This window comes from Macaca thibetana, chromosome 8 (assembly GCF_024542745.1).
Source record: "Macaca thibetana thibetana isolate TM-01 chromosome 8, ASM2454274v1, whole genome shotgun sequence".
In the NCBI taxonomy this organism is placed as follows: domain Eukaryota; kingdom Metazoa; phylum Chordata; class Mammalia; order Primates; family Cercopithecidae; genus Macaca; species Macaca thibetana.
In genome coordinates, this window is record NC_065585.1 from 128,141,976 (window position 1) to 128,163,462 (window position 21,487).

At 39.8% G+C, this 21,487-nt stretch overlaps 1 protein-coding gene across 7 annotated transcripts in view; it reads right to left on the reverse strand.

Annotated features, from left to right (window-relative positions):
- The window catches only part of TUSC3 (tumor suppressor candidate 3), a 231,473-nt gene extending 213,217 nt beyond the window's left edge, over positions 1 to 18,256 (reverse strand). For 5 of the 7 annotated variants that reach the window (XR_007728365.1, XM_050802174.1, XM_050802172.1 and 2 more), the window contains exon 1: positions 8,951 to 9,638. Coding sequence is in view for 4 of the 7 variants with exons in the window: in XM_050802174.1 (XP_050658131.1) it covers positions 8,951 to 9,088 (138 nt within the window). In the remaining 3 variants the exon portion in view is untranslated. Of the gene's footprint in view, positions 1 to 7,137; positions 7,159 to 8,950; positions 9,639 to 18,103 lie in introns of those variants that run through there. The other 2 variants (XM_050802176.1, XM_050802178.1) reach the window with 2 other exon arrangements.
- Positions 18,257 to 21,487: the final 3,231 nt, after the last annotated feature.

A 21,487-nucleotide genomic window follows, 5' to 3' on the forward strand; every position in this document is an offset into this window, starting at 1 on the left:
TCTGCAGCTCGTCCTGCTACACCTAATTATGATAGTACTCAACCTTGATTCAGTCATCCTTCCTCCTCACAAATGCTCCAAGAGGAAAAATGTACAGCAAACCATGGCAAGAAACAGCACAACTACTTCATTTTTATAAGTATGAGAAAAACTTTTATTCCCCTTGAAAATTCTAAAAACGTGGACCAATCAGCATTCTCTCTTCCTTAAGGGAGGTCCCATTTTCTTTTCCTTAATCTTAACTCACAGTCCAAGGAATGGGTAGAGTGCAGCCTGGGTGACACAGCAAAACCGCGTCTCAAAAAATAAAATAAGAAATAAGTACTTTAAAAGCATTCATATTGAAAACACATTGTATGCAGCAAATATATCTGAGGTATAAATTACTCTTCCACCCATTCCTTGGACTAACAATTTTTAAGGTACATATTAAATTTTTTTCCAATCTTTTTCCTACAATTTTTTGATTCATACATTATTTAACAGAGAGCTTCAATTCACTCAATAAAAATACTTATTTCAATAAAAGGAACACATGGAAAATTCTCTTCCAAACACACACAGATATTTTTTAATACTAATCACTGAGATTCAGGGATCAGGGAGGGCTACATCTACCTCAACAAGCTCCTACTGATATTTAATGTCTAACTGACAAATAGGGTTATATAGCTATTTATTAAAACACAGTGTAGAAGGAGAATTCTGGAGTAAAATTGCAAACATACAAGTTGTACAATCATGCGCAACACTCTTAATTCAACAACACCTCCCTTAGTAGAGTGATATTAGATAAAAAAAATCAGAAATCCAATCTGAAATGTCCTAAACAATAAGGAAAGTTATTAACTCACAAAGCAAGAAGTTGAGAGAGCAATTACAAGGCTAAGACATGTCATCAACTACCCAGTTCTTCCCATTTTTCAATGCCAGTTTTTGCCCTCAGGCTTGTACTTTTGAGATAATAAGACGGTTTCAGCAGCCCAAGCGTCACATTCTCATACACACAGTCCAAAGACAGGTTAAGAAAATTTCCCTTCCTTGTGTGTCCTCCGTAAAGAAGAAGGAAACTTCCCCAATGTACAACTGTATCATATACTCACGTCTAAAACAATAATTTGCAAGATGCTGAAACAATGATGATCTTTAATACGAATTATTGCTTGGGGCTGCTAAGTGTCCCAGCTTCTCTCAATACTTAAGCCAAACCAACCTACTGTGAACAAAGACAAAAGTTAGACAAATACTTTGTCACAACCATCATGCAAAGATACTGTGAAAATTATATGTGATTGTCTTAGTTCCTTTGGGCTGCTATAACAAATTACCATAAACTAGAGAGCAACGGAAAATTTCTCACAGTTCTGGGTACTGGAAGTCCAAGATCAGAGTTACAGCATGGTCGGGTTCTGGTGAAAGCTCCCCTCTTAACTGCAGATTGCTCACACAGCTATCTTCTCACCACTGTATCCTCACTTGGTGGAACGAGGACCAGAGAGCTCTGGGGTCCCATTTATAAGGGCACTAATCTAATTCATGAGGGCTCCACCCTCAGGACCTAATCACTTCCCAAAGGCCCCACCTCCTAATACTTTCTCAAAGTTAGGATTTCAACCTATAAATTTTGTGGGAACATAAACATTCAATCTATGACAATAATCCAACTAAGTCAAATGCCTAGCATCCTGTGCGCTTATAGCTTGTTTTATTTTTATTTTTCTGATATAATTTAAGCCTTATTATCAACCACCAAGTTCATTAAACTCAGTAAGTTATCCTGAGGTATTTCATTCAATTTAATACTTAATATGAATAGCAAAAAGATTTCACAATGTATGACCTTTACTTTTACTGCAAAACTCCTAGAAACTAACTTGCCAATGGTTTATCTGTTTCCAAGCAGAGAAAACTCTGTACCAAAATATTTCCAAAAGTTGAATCAAATCACAATGACAACAATGTTATGCCGTCCCTAAAAATTATACTGCTAAAATAACAAGTATTTCCACTAAATAAAATCAATGTTACAACTTACCTAACCTAGACTAAAGTGCACTTTCCATTACATTATAGGTACTTGAGTTCTCATGGTAACATGAAGTGGAAAGAAAATTTATTTTTCACCTTCAAATATCAAACTTGGTAGGCATCTTTACATGATTAACCAAAATTTTAATAATAATAAATACACCAGTAAATAATTCACTTTATTTTTAACTTTTTTCTGTTCATTAACTAACAGGATGCTATCATATCTTAAGACTTTTATAACAGATTTCAAAACACTCTCTAAACTTCTTGTTGACCTTGTGCCTTTCAACATTAAAAAGAAATAAGAGACAGGCCAACTGGGAGGCAGGCAGGCAGGCAAACAGATACCAATTACCATGAAAAATTATTCTTCTGGGCCAGGTGCAGTGGCTCATGCCTGTAATCCCCACACTTTAGGGAGGCTGAGGTGGACGGATCACCTGAGGTCGGGAGTTCGAGAGCAGCCTGACCAACATGGAGAAACCCCATCACTACTAAAAATACAAAATTAGCTGGGCATGGTGGCATATGACTATAATCCCAGCTACTTGGGAAGTTGAGGCAGGAGGACCGCTTGAACCCGGGAGGCAGAGGTTGAGGTGAGCCACGTTCGCACCATTGCACTCCAACCTGGGCAACAAGAGCAAAACTCCACGTCCCGAAAAAAAAAGAAAAAATTATTCTTCTGAATAACATTTTTGAAGCCTTAACATTCAATCTATTTATATATGCCTTACTTATCTATGTAAAAAAAAAAAAAAACAGTAATATTTGTTGTAAAATAGAAAGTCTATGCACAACTCCCCAAGAAATTATATGAAGCCAGCATCCCTGTGTACTATCTGCAAAATACAGGGCAAGAACTACAAAGATATATTATACTGGCAAGTGATTAGATAAAAAATGATGTGCTAGAATGTTAAAATTTGTTTTCCATAAAACAGCACTGTTAACAGCAATGGGAAAACAGATGGGCCAGATGGGCAGAGGGAAGGATCAAGAGTTCCCTTTCAGATATGCTCAGTTTGAGAAGCTGCAGAAATCTTGCCCAACAGATAGAAACAAAGACTGGATACAGACCAGGAGAAATATCCATTTGTTACACACATACACACATGTTATGTAACAAATAAACCTTTGTTCATGTACTTGTTTTCCAGCTGGGGAACACAATATTCCTACGCTTAAGGAAAAGTCCATTTTCTATCCTGGTGGGATTAGCATGATACTCCAGGAGGGATTCTTAGGGAGATGAGCAATCTATAGTCTGATATGCCAAATATCAGAGATATTTGATAGTCTGAGATAGTCTGATATGCCAAATAAACACTGAAGATCACTGAAACAATCCACGGCAGTCACAGGCATAACAGATCACACTCACATCTAAAGTCAATGAGTATTTAGGCCTAAAGAGGGAGAGAACAAAAAAGTAAATGCAGCAAAGGTTAAGAGTTGATCACTCTTTAGCTCGAGTTATGTTTCCACTCTTTCCCCTTCTCTGTGCCTTATGTGTGGAACAGGGCACATATATGGGACTAAACGTGCTGGTGGTGTATGTGGAGAAAAATATCCTGAAAATGCTGTCTTTTGACCAAGCTCCTACTTCTTCCATAGACAGACAATTCCTCATGGATTTCTAACACAACTTACTGGTGTAGGGACTGACTGACTTGTTCTGGACCATCTTTTCAAGGATATCTGCATATAGCACACAGTCAAAGAAGACAGAGTCCTCCTCCAGAAAAATGAGTGTTTACTTTTGAGTATAATAAAGACAACATCTCCCTTTAGGGAAGAGGTCAAATAAGCGTACAGCCCATTTTCACAGACCTCGGTTTCTTAAATGGAAGGAAGGTTCCTCTCCCGCAGTGTAATTCACTACACGAGTGGGCATCACCTAGCCCCTTTCATGTTGTTCAATGTGAACTGAAGCTCAAAGAACCAGTACAAATGCTGAGTAATAAACCATCTATTGCTGTGGACATTAGTTGCTTTCAAGGAAGTAATATTTGATAGTTATGACAGCAATATTAAGCACCAAGGATTTTTAAGTCAGACAGATAGATGGTCCAGTTACAACTCAGCCTCTAATTGTATGACATCAGGTATATGACAAACTCTGAATTTTAGTTTGCTTGTTTTAAAATATGAAACCTATATCTTGCGTATTATGTATACGTGGGTGTAACATATAATACGTATATAACATATAAAATATATAACTATACGTACATAGAGACTATTCTATTGCTATAATAAACTCTCCATCATCTGTGACACAAGAATCCCATGTCTTCTGCCGTCATCCATGACATTGTGGCATTCCTGACATTGGAAATAGCTTTGGCTATTTCCAATCATGCTTCAAGGGGTAGTCATACATATAATCTAACCTAAGTGAAATAACTGCCTGCACTGATATATTCTGTGCATATATGCATACATATCAATGCATAACTACCATGATTTCCTGTGTGATGACTGCCAACTTTTTCTTCCACTTAAGTTCTCTGCTTAAAGGTAACATCCACTGCTTACCTCCCTCCTCTCCCCTTTTATCATTCACTAAGATACGAAAGTCTCCCTTTCACAAATGTGCCATGAAAACTAACTGGATATTACACATCTCAATATAAAATGCACTTAAAAACATTAATGACATATAGAAGTTATGTCAAAGGCAATTGAAATATGTTTTATTTAGTCCATTTATCGCTTAGAAAATATAAGCTGTTCAATTGTTCATATTGCATATTCATCAGGGCCTATCAGCTACTCATATTCTTTGCAGATAAGATAAATTATTATAAGAGCTGCTTTTGATGATGGCAAAGTCAATAAGTGTACTGGAAATAATTACAGAATTGGAGCTCTTTTCACATTATCAGAGGAGGTCATTATAAATTAAAACAATTCTAAGTGAAGCTGATTAACTGGTAAGTGTTAATGATGTAAGAAAGAGAGAAACTGTCAAAATAAAAGAAACACAAGATGCACTAGATAGGCAAATGATACACTACTAAAAAGCCAAAGTCTCCCAGAAACTCACATCACTTAACATCAGTGAGGATTCAGAAATTAGTTTTTAATGACTATATTCAACGTAATTAAGAAAAGCGACTATAAAAATCTCCAGTCTTCTTTGCCTATTCACTTAACTCTCTCAACCACATTCTCAAATAGGGAATATAACAAAACATTGCTTTTAATGAATGAAAATGTCTTCATGAAGAAGCATATGTGGATGTGTATAAACATAAACATAATACATATATACACACACACACAGAAATCCATGGGATATCACCAAATCTTCTATGATACAAAATCTCTTCCTGGGAAATTTTCAAACAACATAAGAGAATTTGGAATTCTCAGTGCTTCATAATAAGCAACAGACTATTCCAGAGAACATATAATTTATTATTATAAAGTTAGTTTCTTTAGCAAAAAAAAAATTTTAAAAACCCTTACCACATTTCAGAATCTCATTATACTAACGCTTTCATTTAAATGAGGAATATATAGTAATAGCGACCACTTAGTGACCATTTGTTATATCCTAGGCATTGCACTAAGCATTTTATATACAGTCTTTATATACATATGGTTATATATTTTACGTTATATACATGTATACATAATACCTGAGATATGGGTATTATATTTACATTTTAAAACAAGCAAACTAAAATTCAGAGAGTTCGTCGTTTGCCTGTCATAAAATTAGAGGCTGACTTGTAACTCGACCATCTATCTGTATGAGTTAAAAATCCATCCATGGTGGTATTACTGTCATAACCGTTAAATATTACTTCCTTTAAATCAACTAATGTCCATTCCTGATTCCAGGCTCAACTTTAAGACTTCAATTTGGCTTCCTCTCTAGAAGGAAGAAAAACACTCTTCATGCTAAATCAACTACTTTGGTATAGATGTCAATAATATTATATTAATAGTAAATTAAGCTTTAACTGCTATACTTTCAGGTTTCATAGTGTCAAATCTTATCATAGGCATCAGGTTTTAAAGTCAGCAAGAGAGAAAGAGACCACATACTGTCAAAACAACCCAGGGCTATCACTAGCAAAATACCACAGGGGTGACCAACCGCTTAATGTTTCCAATATAAGAGTGTTTCCCTTCCAATACTGGAAGAGATCACAGTTTGTGAACTTAGTGACTACCAGATACGGAATGGCCTATATTTCAGAAATACGCATGCTTATTGAGTAAAGTACCAGAACACCAACTATTTTATAGAAACGATCCCTGAAAGTATAGTCTTGAAAACATCAACTATTTAAGCTCTTATTTTGTTCTTCTTTTCCTTCAGTAAAATATATATACACTGTAATACCGTCATAAATTGAAATCAAGCACTCCTGCTTAGGAGAAATAAAACTAATTTTGCAAAAAAAACTTTTTTAATCTTCAACAATGTTCTCCCTGGTTTTTCATTTTAAAAATATATTTCATGAAAATATTTTAACAGAAACAGATGTCACTGTAATTTAGATTTAATTATACTAAATCAACAAACGTTTTCATATATTAAAGTCATCTTATCATTGGAGATACTCACATGCTGTAAACATGTACACTTTTTATTTTCCCCCCTTGCAAACCAAAAACAAAAATGTAAGCACCCTCCGACCTCTGCCCCAACCATCTGAAAGGGCCCCTCTTCTCCACCAAGGGCATATTCCCAAGATTACTAGAAAAACCACCTCAGGCTACCATGGGAAAAGTGAGCCAGACATGCTCATTATACCCTCCTTCTTTTTGGAATTCGGGAAAAGCCAACCAGCATTAACAACAACACAGACCTTAGGTCTGATAAGAAACATTTACAATCTACTCTCTCTGAAGCCTGCCACCTGGAGGCTCCATCTGGCTAATAAAACCTTGGTCTCCACATTCCTTTCTATTAGTAACAATTCTTTCAACCAACTGCCAATCAGAAAATTTGTAAACCTACCAATGACCTGGAAGCCCCTCCCCCTTTGAGTTGTCCCACCCTTACAGATCAAACCGATGTAGATCTTACATGTATTGATCAGTGTATTATGTCTCTCTAAAATGTATAAAAGCCAGCTATACCTTGACCACCTTGGGAACATGCCATCAGGACCCCCGGAGGCTGTGTCACCAGTGCATCCTTAACCTTGACCAAAAAAAAAAAAAATTGAGGCCCGTCTTAAATACTTTGGGGTTCACACCCTTCAAATGAAAACTGGCGTGGTCCTAGGGATCTTCCTAGGAGATAAAACATCACAATTTCTATGGAGTTCATCATCTTTTATTGCCCTTTGCTTTGGTAATCCAGAAAAAGCTGTCTACAGGCCGGGCGTGGTGGCTCACGCCTGTAATCCCAGCACTTTGGGAGGCCGAGGTGGGCGGATCACAAGGTCAGGAGATCGAGACCATGGTGAAACCCCGTCTCTACTAAAAATAGAAAAAATTAGCCGGGCGCAGGGGCGGGCGCCTGTAGTCCCAGCTACTCGGGAGGCTGAGGCAGGAGAATGGCGTGAACCCGGGAGGCGGAGCTTGCAGTGAGCCGAGATTGCGCCACTGCACTCCAGCCTGGGCGACAGAGCGAGACTCCGTCTCAAAAAAAAAAAAAAAAAAAAAAAAAAAGCTGTCTACTTTTTCTTCACTTTTCTACCTTTCTCGTGAACTACTAAATCTAAAACCCTTGGAATATGGTATACAAATACCAAGTGCTAAAAAATATATCATTAATTTATATTTGTAAATACAATTTCAATTTAACAGTGGTTATCTAAATCCCTTAGCAGAACTTCACCAGTAATTTCATATGGCCTACTTTCATGTTAAAATTTAAAAGCTGAAGAGAGGTACATTAGTTAATATTGAACGCACAATATTTGTTTCAAAGAATAAAGAGAAAGGGAAACAGAATTACTCAGCATATGATATTTTTTCACTGTCTCAACACAGCTATCAAAATTTTGTTAATATCTTAAACCCAATTCAGATTTTGAGCCCTGTAAGGGTGTACAACTTAACCAGAAAAAACTATCTTCAATTGTATAAGCAGAGCACTCTTACCAAAATGGTCCACAATTAGAAACCTTAGTCACATTCCCGAAATAACTATTTTTGCTGAAGCAGCTAGATCAACTATCCATTACGGATAACTGGAACTTGCAAACACTACAACTACTTTAAATACAAACAGTCACTTCAAACCTCATCCTCTTCAAGGTTAATGCTGGATTAAGACTGAAATCAGATTGAATGAACTTCAGAAATAAATCCGCATAAAATAAATGTCAGGTTATTTTCACAAGTATACACTGAGTTCAACATAAAGAAAAATAAACATACAGGACAACTTAAAACACACTCTCAATATGTTCTGTTGTACTTGCATAAAATAATGTAAGCTTATTCTCACAAGTACACACCGAGTTCAACATAAAGAAAAACAAACATACAGAGTAACTTAAAACACACTCTGGACAGGTTCTGTTGCTTCTTGAAACGGGTAATGAAGAGAACAGAGTAAGAAAACAAGGAACAAATAGTCCCTGCAGGCTTATAAATACTTCTAAAGGGTATTTTCACATCCAACACACCCCTTTTAGTGACACAATTGCTCCAAGCTGGGTTTCCAGCTGGGAATAAAAGCGTCCAGGATCTGAAAGGTGTGAGATGCTCAGAAGCAGAGTCAAGTGCACGCTTTGCCGTGGTTTTTCAAGTCAGAACCCTGCTAACTCCACGTCCCGGAAAGGCCCCAGGGCCTCCCACCCACGCGGCTCCCGCCCCAGCGCCGGCACCGCCCACGCCGGCGGCCAGGCTGCCTAGCAACACGGCAGGGCTGCCTGGCAACGCGGCCCACCCCGGCCCGCCCCCGCCCACAGGGGAAGGCCAAGGGGATCCATTCTACCTCCTTTTTCTTCTGTCCTCCCCCGAGCTGGATGCAGAGCAGCAGCAGCAGCAGAAGGAAGGGAAAGCTCCCGGTGGGCAGGTACCGCAGCCGCCGCCCCGCTTGCCTACGGCGTGAAGGAGCGCCCCGGGCCCCCATCGCGGCAGGGCAGTGTCTCCTCCACGCACGGTAGCCGTGGGCGCCCAGCTCCTACCGCGCACCACGCCTGCCCGGCCAGCCTCCGGGAGCCCACTGGCTGGGCCCTCCGGGGTGGCAGCGGCTTTGCTAGGGACACGGGCCGCGGCCGAGGACGCAGAGGAGGAGACTGACAGAGCATCCGGTTCACCGGGAGAAGACCTGGAAAGGCGCGGGATGGGGGCAGGAAGTGGGCGTGGCGAGGGAGCCGGGCTCCAGGGGCGCGGCGTGTGCTCCCGCCTGGAGCCTGTCTTTCCTGAACCCACGTTGGGGAGAGGGGCGGTCCTTTGGCCCTGGGACCTCAATCTGAGGCCATCCTGCTACCGAACCCAATTACTGGGTAGCCCAGCACTTTACCTGGGGCCTTGCACAGACAGACCTGAGTGCCTTCTTGGATGATGAAGGGGAAGCTTTGGGGAATGAGAACCTGGCCCCTGCAGTCACCTGCAATCTCCATTCCCATTGTGATCGTGATTAGGAACACAGCTCTTCTCCTCCAGAGCCCTGCGAAACCTTCTAACATACTCCAGAGCCCCCCGATGCACAGAAGCCGTCTCAGAACTTCACAACTCTTCCAGCCCCAACTGGAAGGCCTGAGGCACAGCCTAGACTCCATTCATTTAGTGACTCATTCAGCATCCAGGGAATGCATAAGTACAGAACACTGTACTAGGTACTTTTAATATAAAAACGAATAGCCTTACTTAAATTTTTATTCTCGGAATATTTTAAGAACCATAGCAGACTGGGCATGGTGGTTCATGCCTGTAATCCCAGCACTTTGGGAGGCTAAGGCAGGTGGATCACCTGAGGTCAGGAGGTCGAGACCAGCCTGGCGAACATGGGGAAACCCCATTACTACTAAAAATACAAAAATAGCCAGGCATGGTGGAGCGCCTGTAGTTCCATCTACTTGGGAGGCTGAGGCAGGAGAATGGCATAAACCCGGGAGGCAGAGGTTGCAGTGAGCCGAGATCACGCCACTGCACTCCAGCTTGGGAGACAGAGTGAGACTCCCTCTCAAAAAAAAAAAAAAAAAAAAAAAAAAAGGAACCACAGCAGCAGACTGTATGTTGAACGTTTGATACCGGGCCTGATCTGTTCTAATGCATCATGGTTTTTATTACTCTCCTAAAGATTTCTTCACTTGTGCCATGAACACCTTTGGTAATGTAATAAAACCTGTACATGCAGTCTTAAAATAGCACATATTTCTAAATGCATGAAATTAAATATATAGGATTAGCCAGGCACAGTGGCTTACACCTGTAAACCCAATGCTTTGGGAGACCTATGCAGGAGACTTGCTTGTGTTCAACAGTTGGAGAGCAGCCTGGGCACCATAGACCTTGTCTTTAGGAAAAAAAAGAAAAAAAATTAACAGCTGGATATGGTGGGGAGTACCTGTAGTCCTAGCTATTCCAAGACTGAGTCTGGAAGGATCATTGGAGACCAGGAGTTTCAGGTTACAGTGAGTTCTGATCATGCCACCGCACTCCAGCCCGGGAGACAGCAAAACACTGTCTCCAAAAATATATGTAGAATATAAAAATATTATATATATATAAAACTTAAGGAATATATACATATAATGGTTCGAGATATCTGCAACAACTTACTGAGTATGACAATATCTTTAATTTCTATAGGAAACAAAGCTGTAGGTACTGTTAATACTACTGTGGTTTGTTGCCTGCCTTTATAATTGAAAACTGAAACTGTTGAGGTTAATAGACATACAGTTACAATTTTTTCAATACAAAGTTCACAGATGCTGAAATTGTGTGGACTCCAGATTAAGAACGCTTGCTCCACAACAACCCTATCACCTAGGTTCATTGTAACGATTTTCAGATAAAGAAATTAAGGCCCAGAAAGAATTCGAACATTGACAGTCTGGCTCTACAGCCATGCTTATGCTAGGATGCCTTTGTTAAAGAAGTTTACAAATACATCTCACTTTTCTATATTGCAGGCTTTTCATTTCTCACTATTATGTGAACATTTTGCCCGAATTATCACTCCTGTTAAAAGAAAAACCTTTAGACAAAATAAACTTTACACCTTATTTCAGCAAAGAACAATTCATAAACCTCTAGCACTCTGAACCAGAAGCGTTCAGAAAGCTCAGCTCCGGTGGCCTGAGAATAAGCTTCAACAGACTAAACATAGAAACAAAGTAAGGAAATTACCTGATTGGCTACAGCTACGTTTCCCTTACTTGGTCACGGTGTAATAAGGCATTTACCTATATGACTGGGGTCTGATGGGAGGTCCCTAGTTGTATAAGCAGTCATCCTGTTGGCTGTTTGTGATTCCCTGATGCTCGTGAGTTTTTTAATAAGTCAGTTACAAGAACCGTTTCCAAGATAAGTTCCTATGTGCTTACATAAGAGCTCCAGGTACACAACCACCCCAAGCTAATTACCTCTTGTGTATTTTTGCTTTAATACTCCTAAAAGAATGGCTCCTCACTTTTTCCTTGAGACATAAAACTGGCGTCAACTTCTGTCTGTTTGGAGACAAGTAAATTTATGATCTTTATGAGTAAAATACTGACATTTAGATATACTCAACATAATCACAACTCATCATCTTTCTCTCCTTTCTCTCCCCAACTTGTCGCAATTTCTTTATTGTAAACAATGGTACTTCCATCCTTCTAATTACCAATTTTCAGAGCTTCGGAGCTGTCTTCCATTTTCCCATTCTCCCCAAACATGCTGCCTTTATATTGTTTCCAAGTTACGCTCCCTCTACAAGGTCCTGGGAATTTGTTTTCTATTTCCCATTTTGTAACTCTAGCATTCATTAGAAACACATGAGATGTCATTGTTAGTTGACCCTCCTTCCCTGACTTATGTTGATGACAAGAGTCAAACTCTGTAAAATATTTGAAGAGATTTATTCTGAGCCAAATATGAGTGACCATGACCAGTGACACAGCCTCAGGAGGTCCTGAGAACATGTGCCCGAGGTGGTCGGGGTACAGCTTGGTTTTATGTATTTTAGAGAGGCATGAGACATCAATCAAATACATTTAAGAAATGCATTGGTTTGGTTCAGAAAGGCAGGACAACTTAAAGCACGGTGGAGTGTGGCTTGCAGGCTATAGATAAAATTAAACATTTTCTGACTGACAATTGGTTGAGTTTATCTGAAAACCCGGGACCAATGGAAAGGAACGTTTAGGTTAAGGTAGAGGATTGTGGAGACCAAGGTTTATTGTGCAGAGGAATCTCAGATAGCAGACTTCAGAGAGAGACAGCAGGTTGTAACATGTTTCTTATCAGACCTGAAAGGGTGCCTGGCTCTTAGCTGATTATCTTACTGGATCTGCAAAGGAAGAAAAACAAAGGGAGAAGGGGATTCTGTGTAGAATGTGGATTTTTCCCACAAGAGACTTTGCAGGGCAATTTCAAGTTATGGCAAGGAAATACTTTCTTTTTCCTTGTCTCATACTATTATGCCATAGTCAGACTGAAAAGTCAGTCATGATATATAGGGTCAAATAAAATCCATCTGATGAGAATTTATGGTTTGTAGGGCATGACTCCCCAGATCCCTTAGAAGAAATTTGGGCAAGATAGAAAATCAGAGCTTAGTCCTCACTTACAACCTCACCATCCTCCCATACAGGCATAATCCAAGACTCCTTAATCCTGCCTTCATGCATTCCTCTTTTTTTTTTTTTTTTTTTTTTTGTGAGACGGAGTCTTGCTCTATCACCCAGGCTGGAGTGCAATGGCACAATCTCGGCTTATGGCAACCTCCACCTCCCGGGTTCAAGCTATTCTCCTGCCTCAGCCTTCCAAGTAGCTGGGACTATAGGCGCCCACCACCACACCCAGCTAATTTTTGGATTTTTACTAGAGATGGGGTGTCACAATGTTGGCCAGGCTGGTCTCGAACTCCTGACCTCAGGTGATCCACCCACCTCGGCCTCCCAAAGTGCTGGAATTACAGGCGTGAGCCACTGTGCCCAGCCCCCTTGCATTCTTTTCTTGGTAAAGTGTCTGGTGTGATCCTTTTAATACATAAATCAGTGTAAAGTATCATCTCTTTCCTCACCAGCAAATGCAAAATCTTCCATGCCCTCAGGACTTTACATCACCTTCTACCAGGCTACCTCTCCCAACATCATTTCCTATTTTTCTTCTGCTTTCTCATACTGCTCCAGCAAGGCTAGCTGTCTTGCTTTCCCAAATATGCCGTGCATACGCTTTCTCTATACTTTGTACTGCTGTTCCCTTTGTTGGAACCCTTTTCACCTAGATCAGTAATGTCCAATCTTTTGGCTTCCCTGGGGCACAATGGAAGAAGAACTGTTGTGGGCCACATATAAAATACACTTATTAACACTAATGTTAGCTGATGAACTTTAACAAAATTGCAAAAAAACTCATGTTTTCAAACAGTTTATGAATTTGTGTTGGGCCACATTCAAGACTGTCCTGGGTTGCATGCAGCTCACAGACCATGAGTTGGACAAGTTTGACCAAGATAGATGTTCCCATGGTGTATTTCATCACTTTATTCAGGTCAAGGCTCTGATCTCCCAACATGTCATCTCCTAGTTTCCCAAACCTCCCTGTCTTAAAAATGAACTCCTTACCCTTGACATACACACTCCTTAACTTTTCATTGTATTGCTATTATCATTTCCTGACATTATCCTACTGTTTCATTTATTTCTAGTCTTTCCCCGTTAGGATGTAAACTCCATGGGACACGGGGTATGTATTCATTCTGTCAAGAATAGTGCCTGCTTTATGTTTTCAATAGCATCCATCACTAGCTGACTCAAAGTCATCCCTCTGTTCACCTGAGACAAATGTATATCTGATTGCTTCCTCTGCCCTATAATTGTTTGTCTTTTCTCATTAGAACGTAAGCTCTAGGATGGTAGAGACCCTGTTTTCTACACCTTTTGGTCCACACTACCCAGAGTACAGCACTTGTTGAATGAATGGATGATTCCACCCATTCTCTGTTTATTCCCTAAAGCACAGCAGTAATCATGTCACTCTCCTTATTCCAAAGATCGTCAGTGACACTCTACTAGGTTCAAAAGGAGGTCCAAACTCTTGAAAGTGATTTACAGCTAACCCAAATTCCTGATCCTTGCTTTAAAACATAAGCCTTCAAACTGGAGTGCACAAAGATTTTCCAAGACCCATACAGTCTCAATGGTTTTACAAGAATTATTTTCCAGAATGTGACCTGCTATATGTCATTCTATTTATTTGAATATGTTTTTATATTTTTAAAAAGTTATCATAGAAAGAGTGATAATTTACTTAACACATGACACCAATTTCAGAAATGTTAAAGCAAACTAAATATGGCCTGAGAAGGACTCCATACTCCTATATTTGAGTCCTTGTGGATGAACTGTAACCTAGCTTAATAGACAAAATTGAAACCTCACTTAATATGCACATGTAACAACAGCTGAGTGTTGGCCAATCCCAGCAGCCATACTTCAACCACTCATAGACTGCTGAATGTTCAAACTGCACTCAAATAACCTCCCGTCTGGCGGGAGACATTCCAACCCCGCAACAAACTTCTCCACACAGAAACATTCCGAGCCTTCTCTCACCATGAACCCTTAAATACTCTTAGCCTGTAGGAGACAGTGCTCCTGACTGAAGCTGGCCAGAAGCCCCTCTCAGGTTTATTTTCCAAAATAAACCTACCTTTGACTGTTGAGCTGCTTTTTGTGTTTCTCCCTTCTTTAACTCTTATAGTTCCTAAATAAGACAGCAACAAAGGTAAAATACCTCCCTCACAAGCTGTCCACAAGGAAATTCCTTGTAGGCCTTAAGATCTTTACCCTAAAACCATTCTATTGAATTTCACCCTAACAATGTAAATTGATAGTTTATCTTCGCAGGTACTGAACAAGGGACAGAACTCAAAGTCATCCCTCTGTTCCCCTGAGACAAATGGATATCTGATTGCTTCTTCTGCCCTGTATTAAGGTTATGTAAAAATGCAGATTCACTGAGCTAGACAAAAGCATAAGTGACTATTCCTCTACCCCTCTCTGTTAATCAATTTTCATGCTGCTGATAAAGATATACCCAAGACTAGGAAGAAAAATGGACTTACACTTCCATGTGGCTGGGAGGCCTCACAATTATGGCAGAAGGAGGAGGAAGTCACATCTTACGTGGATGGTGGCACACGAAGAAAGAGAACTTGTACAGAGAAACTCCCATTTTTAAAACTATCAGATTGGTCTGGGCGTGGTGGCTCATGCCTGTAATCCCAGCACTTTGGGAGGCCAAGGCAGGGGATTACTATAGGTCAGGAGTTCAAGACTAGCCTGGGCAACATGGCAATACCCTGTCTCTACTAAAAATACAAAAATTAGCTGGGCCTGGTGACAGGCACCTGTAATCCCAGCTACTCAAGAGGTGGAGGCAGGAGAATCGCGAGAACCCAGGAGGCAGAGGTTGCAGTCAGTGGAGATCACACCATTGCACTCCAGCCTGTGCAACAAGAGCGAAACTCTGTCCCTAAAAACCATCAGATCTCACAAGACTTATTCACTATCACAATAACAGCACAAAAAAGACCTGCCCCCATGATTCAACTTTCTCCCACTGGGTCCCTCCCATGACATGTGGGAATTACGGGAGCTACAAGATGAGGGTTAGGTGGGGACACAGAACCAAACCGTATCACCCCATCACATGCAAATTGTGAAAAGCTAATCAAAGACTCAAAAAATGCAAACTTTTATCTCATATCTGCCCACACCCTTTTTAAATTTCTTACTCTCTCCCCAATACCTGCCCTTCTTCCTTTAAATATTGAGGTTCCCAGACCCTCTTCAGAAAAACATGGACCACAGTTTTTCCTGTGGATCTATGGTCTTTCCTGGGCTCATCCTTAACTTTGGCAAATAAACCTCCTAAAATGATTGACACTTGCCTCATTTTCTTTGATTTACATAATGTACTTCTCAGCTTCCGCAATTACAAAGTAAATGAAACACACTATTTTTCTTTTTTTAAGCAATTTGAATGTTTATGCTAGTTATTCCCAGAGTTCGTGTATACCAAGAAAATGAATTTTTTGATCTGTTATTCTTTAAAATTTCCCAAGTCCCAGAAAAAGAGGGGCAGAGGAACAGAAACAGAAAAAATAAGTAAAAAGGAGCCAAGTTCAGATAAATATTAAATTGGCTGGGCGCGGTGGCTCACGCCTGTAATTCCAGCACTTTGGGAGGCCGAGGCAGGCAGATCATGAGGTCAGGAGGGCGAGACCATCCTGGCTAACACGGTGAAACCCTGTTTCTATTAAAAAAAAATACAAAAAATTAGACGGGCGTGGTGGCGAGTGCCTGTAGTCCCAGCTACTCCGGAGGCTGAGGCAGGAGAATGGCATGAACCCGGGAGGCAAAGCTTGCAGTGAGCCAAGATGGCACCATTGAACTTCAGCCTAGGCGACAGAGAGAGACTCTGTCTCAAAAAAAAAAGATAAAAAAAAATAAAAAAAAATAAAATCACTATACTAAGCTAGTTATCTCCTATCTGCAATGAAAAGAAAGAAAATTTAGGTGCATTTGACATATACACACACAAAAAAGAGGAAGTCATTGACAATTTTATCAAGCCATATAATTAAAAAGTCAGGGATTATTGGACCCTGAAGCAAAATGGAAATGGCATCTTCTACCTGAAATAAAATAAAATAATTTCTTTTATAGACAGCACAGTTTCATGACAGTTTCTTTCCTTTTTCTTTGATGGTAACTATCAAATGAACATCTTGCTAATGTCAAAGGTTCCGCAAGTAGTCAGTACAATTCCAAATTATCTCTAGGAAATTTCACCAGTCAGAAAGTATACCTTACATTTCAGAAAACATAGAGGAAATGTTACAGGCAGAAGGTATCCAAGTTACATGGCACCAAAATACATTAATAGTGGAGGTTAACTGAGTTACCTGCGGCAAATTCATACAGGTCTGCAACAACCTCAATTCTTGCCTTCTCAGAAGAGAGCATGAGGGGCATTCAACTGAGGGACATAAGGCAGAAGAAAAGACCAAGGCAAGTTTTAAGGGAGGAGCGAACGTTTATTAAAAAGCTTTAGGCCGGGCACCGTGGATCATGCCTGTAATCCTAGAACTTTGGGAGGCCAAGGAGGGTGGATCACCTGAGGTCAGGAGTTCGAGACCAAACTGGCCAACATGGCAAAACCCTGTCTCTACTAAAAACACGAAAATTAGCCAGGCACTGTGGCGGGTGCCTGTAATCCCAGCTACGTGGGAAGCTGAGGCACGTGAATTGCTTTAACCCAGGAGATGCAGGTTGCAATGAGTGCCATTGTACTCCAGCCTGGGGGAAAGAGCAAGACTCTGTCTCTAAATAAATAAATAGGCCGGGCGCGGTGGCTCAAGCCTGTAATCCCAGCACTTTGGGAGGCCAAGACGGGCGGATCACGAGTTCAGGAGATCGAGACCATCCTGGCTAACACGGTGAAACCCCGTCTCTACTAAAATACAAAAAGAACTAGCCGGGCGAGGTGGCGGGCGCCTGTACTCCCAGCTACTCAGGAGGCTGAGGCAGGAGAATGGCGTGAATCCGGGAGGCGGGGCTTGCAGTGAGCCGAGATCCGGCCACTGCACTCCAGCCTGGGCAACAGAGCTAGACTCCGTCTCACAAAAATAAATAAATAAATAAATAAATAAATAAATAAATAAATAAACAAACAAACAGGTTTAGAGCAGGAGTGAAAGGAAAGGAAAGTAGACCTGGGAGAGGCCCAGGCAGGCATCTTGGAGGTCTAATGCCCCTTTGACTTTGAACCTAGGATTTTATTTGCTGGCCTGCTTCTGGCAACTTAACCTTCTTTCCCTTGATTCTTCCCTTAGGGTAAGCTGCCCACATGCACAGTGGCCTACTAGCACCCAGGAGGTAAGCAAACACAGTGTGTTTACCGGAGTTATACACATGCTCACCTAAGGCTTTCTTCCCTCTTCCAGTGGAATGTCCCCAGAAGGTCACACTGAAGCAACGTTTTCCTGAGTGACACCCAAGGTTCGTCATCACACGCCAAGAAGATTAAGGACACAGACGTACACAAGGAGTGAGTTTACGGTCAGGAGCTGATCAGTTCTTCCTCACGTTGGGTAAAATTATCTTTATTTCCTAATTTTAAAAAGTCAGAAGACTCTTGTGAGGATGAAATTAAACCATACATATAAAAAACTTATTACAAACCTCAGAGTAGATACACTCTTAATATGTACTAGTATTATTATGAGCATTTACTATTACATTGAAAATATGTTTGTTTCCCTCCTGATGAATGATAAACACTTTGAAGAGAGGAACCATGATTGATTTGTCTGTTTAGCCCCTGCTCTAATCATTAGAGTGTTTGGAAGCATGAGCCCTGGAGCTGCACTCCTTGCTGTGTCTCTTACCAGCTGTGTGACCTCGGGCAGATTATTTCATGTCTCTGTGCCTCAGTTTCTTTATTTGTAAAATGAGGATACTAATGGTACCATGAAGATGAAACACGCGAATACACGCAAAGTCTTCAGCATCTAACACATTGTAAATGCTACATATCAACTCCCATTATTTTTTTTTTTTTTTTTTTTTTTTTTTTTTTTTTTTTGAGACGGAGTCTCGCTCTGTCGCCAGGGCTGGAGTGCAGTGGCCGGATCTCAGCTCACTGCAAGCTCTGCCTCCCGGGTTTACGCCATTCTCCTGCCTCAGCCTCCTGTGTAGCTGGGACTACAGGCGCCTGCCACCTCGCCCGGCTAGTTTTTTTTTTTTTGTATTTTTTTAGTAGAGACGGGGTTTCACCGTGTTCGCCAGGATGGTCTCGATCTCCTGACCTCGTGATCCGCCCGTCTCGGCCTCCCAAAGTGCTGGGATTACAGGCTTGAGCCACCGCGCCCGGCCTATCAACTCCCATTATAAGATAGTACCTGTTCTACAAATATTTAACCAAATTTCAGACATGAACTTATCCACTACGCCAGACGTTAGGGTAAATACAGGAGTAGGGGCAAGAAAGAAATGATAAGCCAAGTCCTCATCTGAGAAAATGCACAGATATTCAGCGTGTTTCCTTTAGAGAAGCAAGCAGATCAGTGACTTGTCAAAGTGTCCTTATAGCTGCTCTGTGGAGAGCAAAGATGTAAGCGGAGACTTCAGCCCCATATTCCAAGTACCCTATAAGATGTAATACAGGAATGTAGAAAACTTTTTCACAGAACTACTATATATATGGCAACCTGTATTCTACAGAGGACATTATAAAAGGAAAATCCCGAAGGCTCCAAAAACACAGAAAACCAATGCCTAGAAATATTATGCATTTATATTTAATCCTAGTCATTTTTCTAAACATATTGATATGTTAGATAGTACATCTGTCTAAGTAATGTTAGTATTTTTCAAACAGTTGGCTATTTAAAGCAAATTTTCTATAATGACTGTTTTCTAGAAATATTCTAAAGCGAAACTGATTTTGTATATTACAATAAATTTCATTCAATTATTTTTAAACTGTATCTTAAGTGAAATTTCAAATAGCTATGTCTATGTAATCAACAGTAATTAAAGTACTGTAATAATATTGTTAAATCTCAACTTAATGCCATTTTCCATATTACATTAACTTTGCCCTTTTTTCATATAATTTAGTAGCATTTATCAAAAGCCTTGCATATGATCTTTTCATTATTGTTTGATTTCTGCCCTAGAATTTCTATCAAAGTCAATGTAAATTTACATTTGAAACACAGTATTAAGGAATCGCTTAGTAAAAGATTTACTAAATGGAATTATGGTACTGAAAAGCATGCACCTGTGTGATTGCATTTTAGAACTTGTGTTTGTGCTTTGCATATTTTCAGAAAGAAAAAACAGCATGTGATTTGGTTATATTGATCATTTGGTTATCTCAAACAAACAGTATGTCACTTACTTGTTTAGCACGTTCTATGTATCAGGAAAGGTCAGTGGAGTAGGTGGTAGGGCTAAGAAATGTAATTTCAAAGAACTGTTCATTGGCTATTAACTGGGGTGAGAGAGGAGTAATGAAAGAGTAAGGTAGAGGATATTATTGTCTTAAATTCTGTTATATCAGATGCTCTCAGGTCAAAGTTCAAAGTCTGACTGCTTTTTGGCATAATGCATCCAGAGTTTTCCTAGACTCACTAAGAAAATTCACCTTATCTTAATGAAATTATATAGAGGGAAGGTAGGGATATGGACAAATGATTGAAGCTATTTAATTCAAGCAATCTGTAGCAATTTTAAAAAAATAAAAAAAGAATCCAAGAGGGTCACAGGAGTATGCAGGGAGTATCTCTGAGATTCTGGAAATAATTGAAGACGTGTTCTACAGAAGCCAGGAAAACACTGGAAAGGTAGCTGTGAAGCCAGGTGAACAGCAGAGATAATCTTGCTAGCCTTATTAGGTCAAATAAATTGTGTGAACTTGGACAGATAGCAGTTTGCTGCAGAATACTTCACAGTGTATTTGAAGTTGTGCTTCTCAAGGTTTAAAAATGCTGTAATTTGTTAGGGTACCATTGACCGATTCAACTTACTTGGCTTCCTTTCAATTATTCTCTTTTGAATTATATAAAAAGTTTAAATCGAACTTTTAAAATTAATGAGTAAACTATATACTGAATCTTCAAATACACAGCTTTCTTAATTCATTTCCTGAACTCACCAAATGAGGTAATAACTTGCATGCCAATAATTTTGTTTCACTGAATAAATGCTCATTTTAATTTTAACCTTGTCATTTCCAAGGAAATAAATGGATAGTTTTTTTCAAACATCACAAATGCTGAGCTAAGAATGTGTATTTTTTATAGTAACAAAATTGTGTTTAATTGAAATTATAATTAATCATTATGTTTTATTGGTAAAGAATTACAACAAATCCAGCTGGTTTCCTGTAACAGTTCATCATCTATTTCAGGGACTAAATTCTTTATAAGGAAATATGTCAAAGAATATTTATCTGTGCTAAAATCAGGACTTACCAAAAAGCTCTATTTAAAGTACACCAAATTATTAGCTAATGGGATTTCATCTATATTGGTTTTATTACTAAAAAATTGTTTTACTCATTACAAAGTGTATACAAGTGAATATGGCTAGAGGAAGAGGAAAATGTACATAGAATGTTTAAAAATGACAGAAAAAGCATTTTAAGTGAAGAATTTATTTTGTCTAATGATAATCAGTAACTAGTGCTCAGTTCCTGTATACAGTGCCTTTCCCACTGAGAATAAAGTGAGCTCCAGAAGTATTCAAGCTGTAGGCCGGGTGCAGTTGCTCGCTCCTATAATCCTAGCACTTTGGGA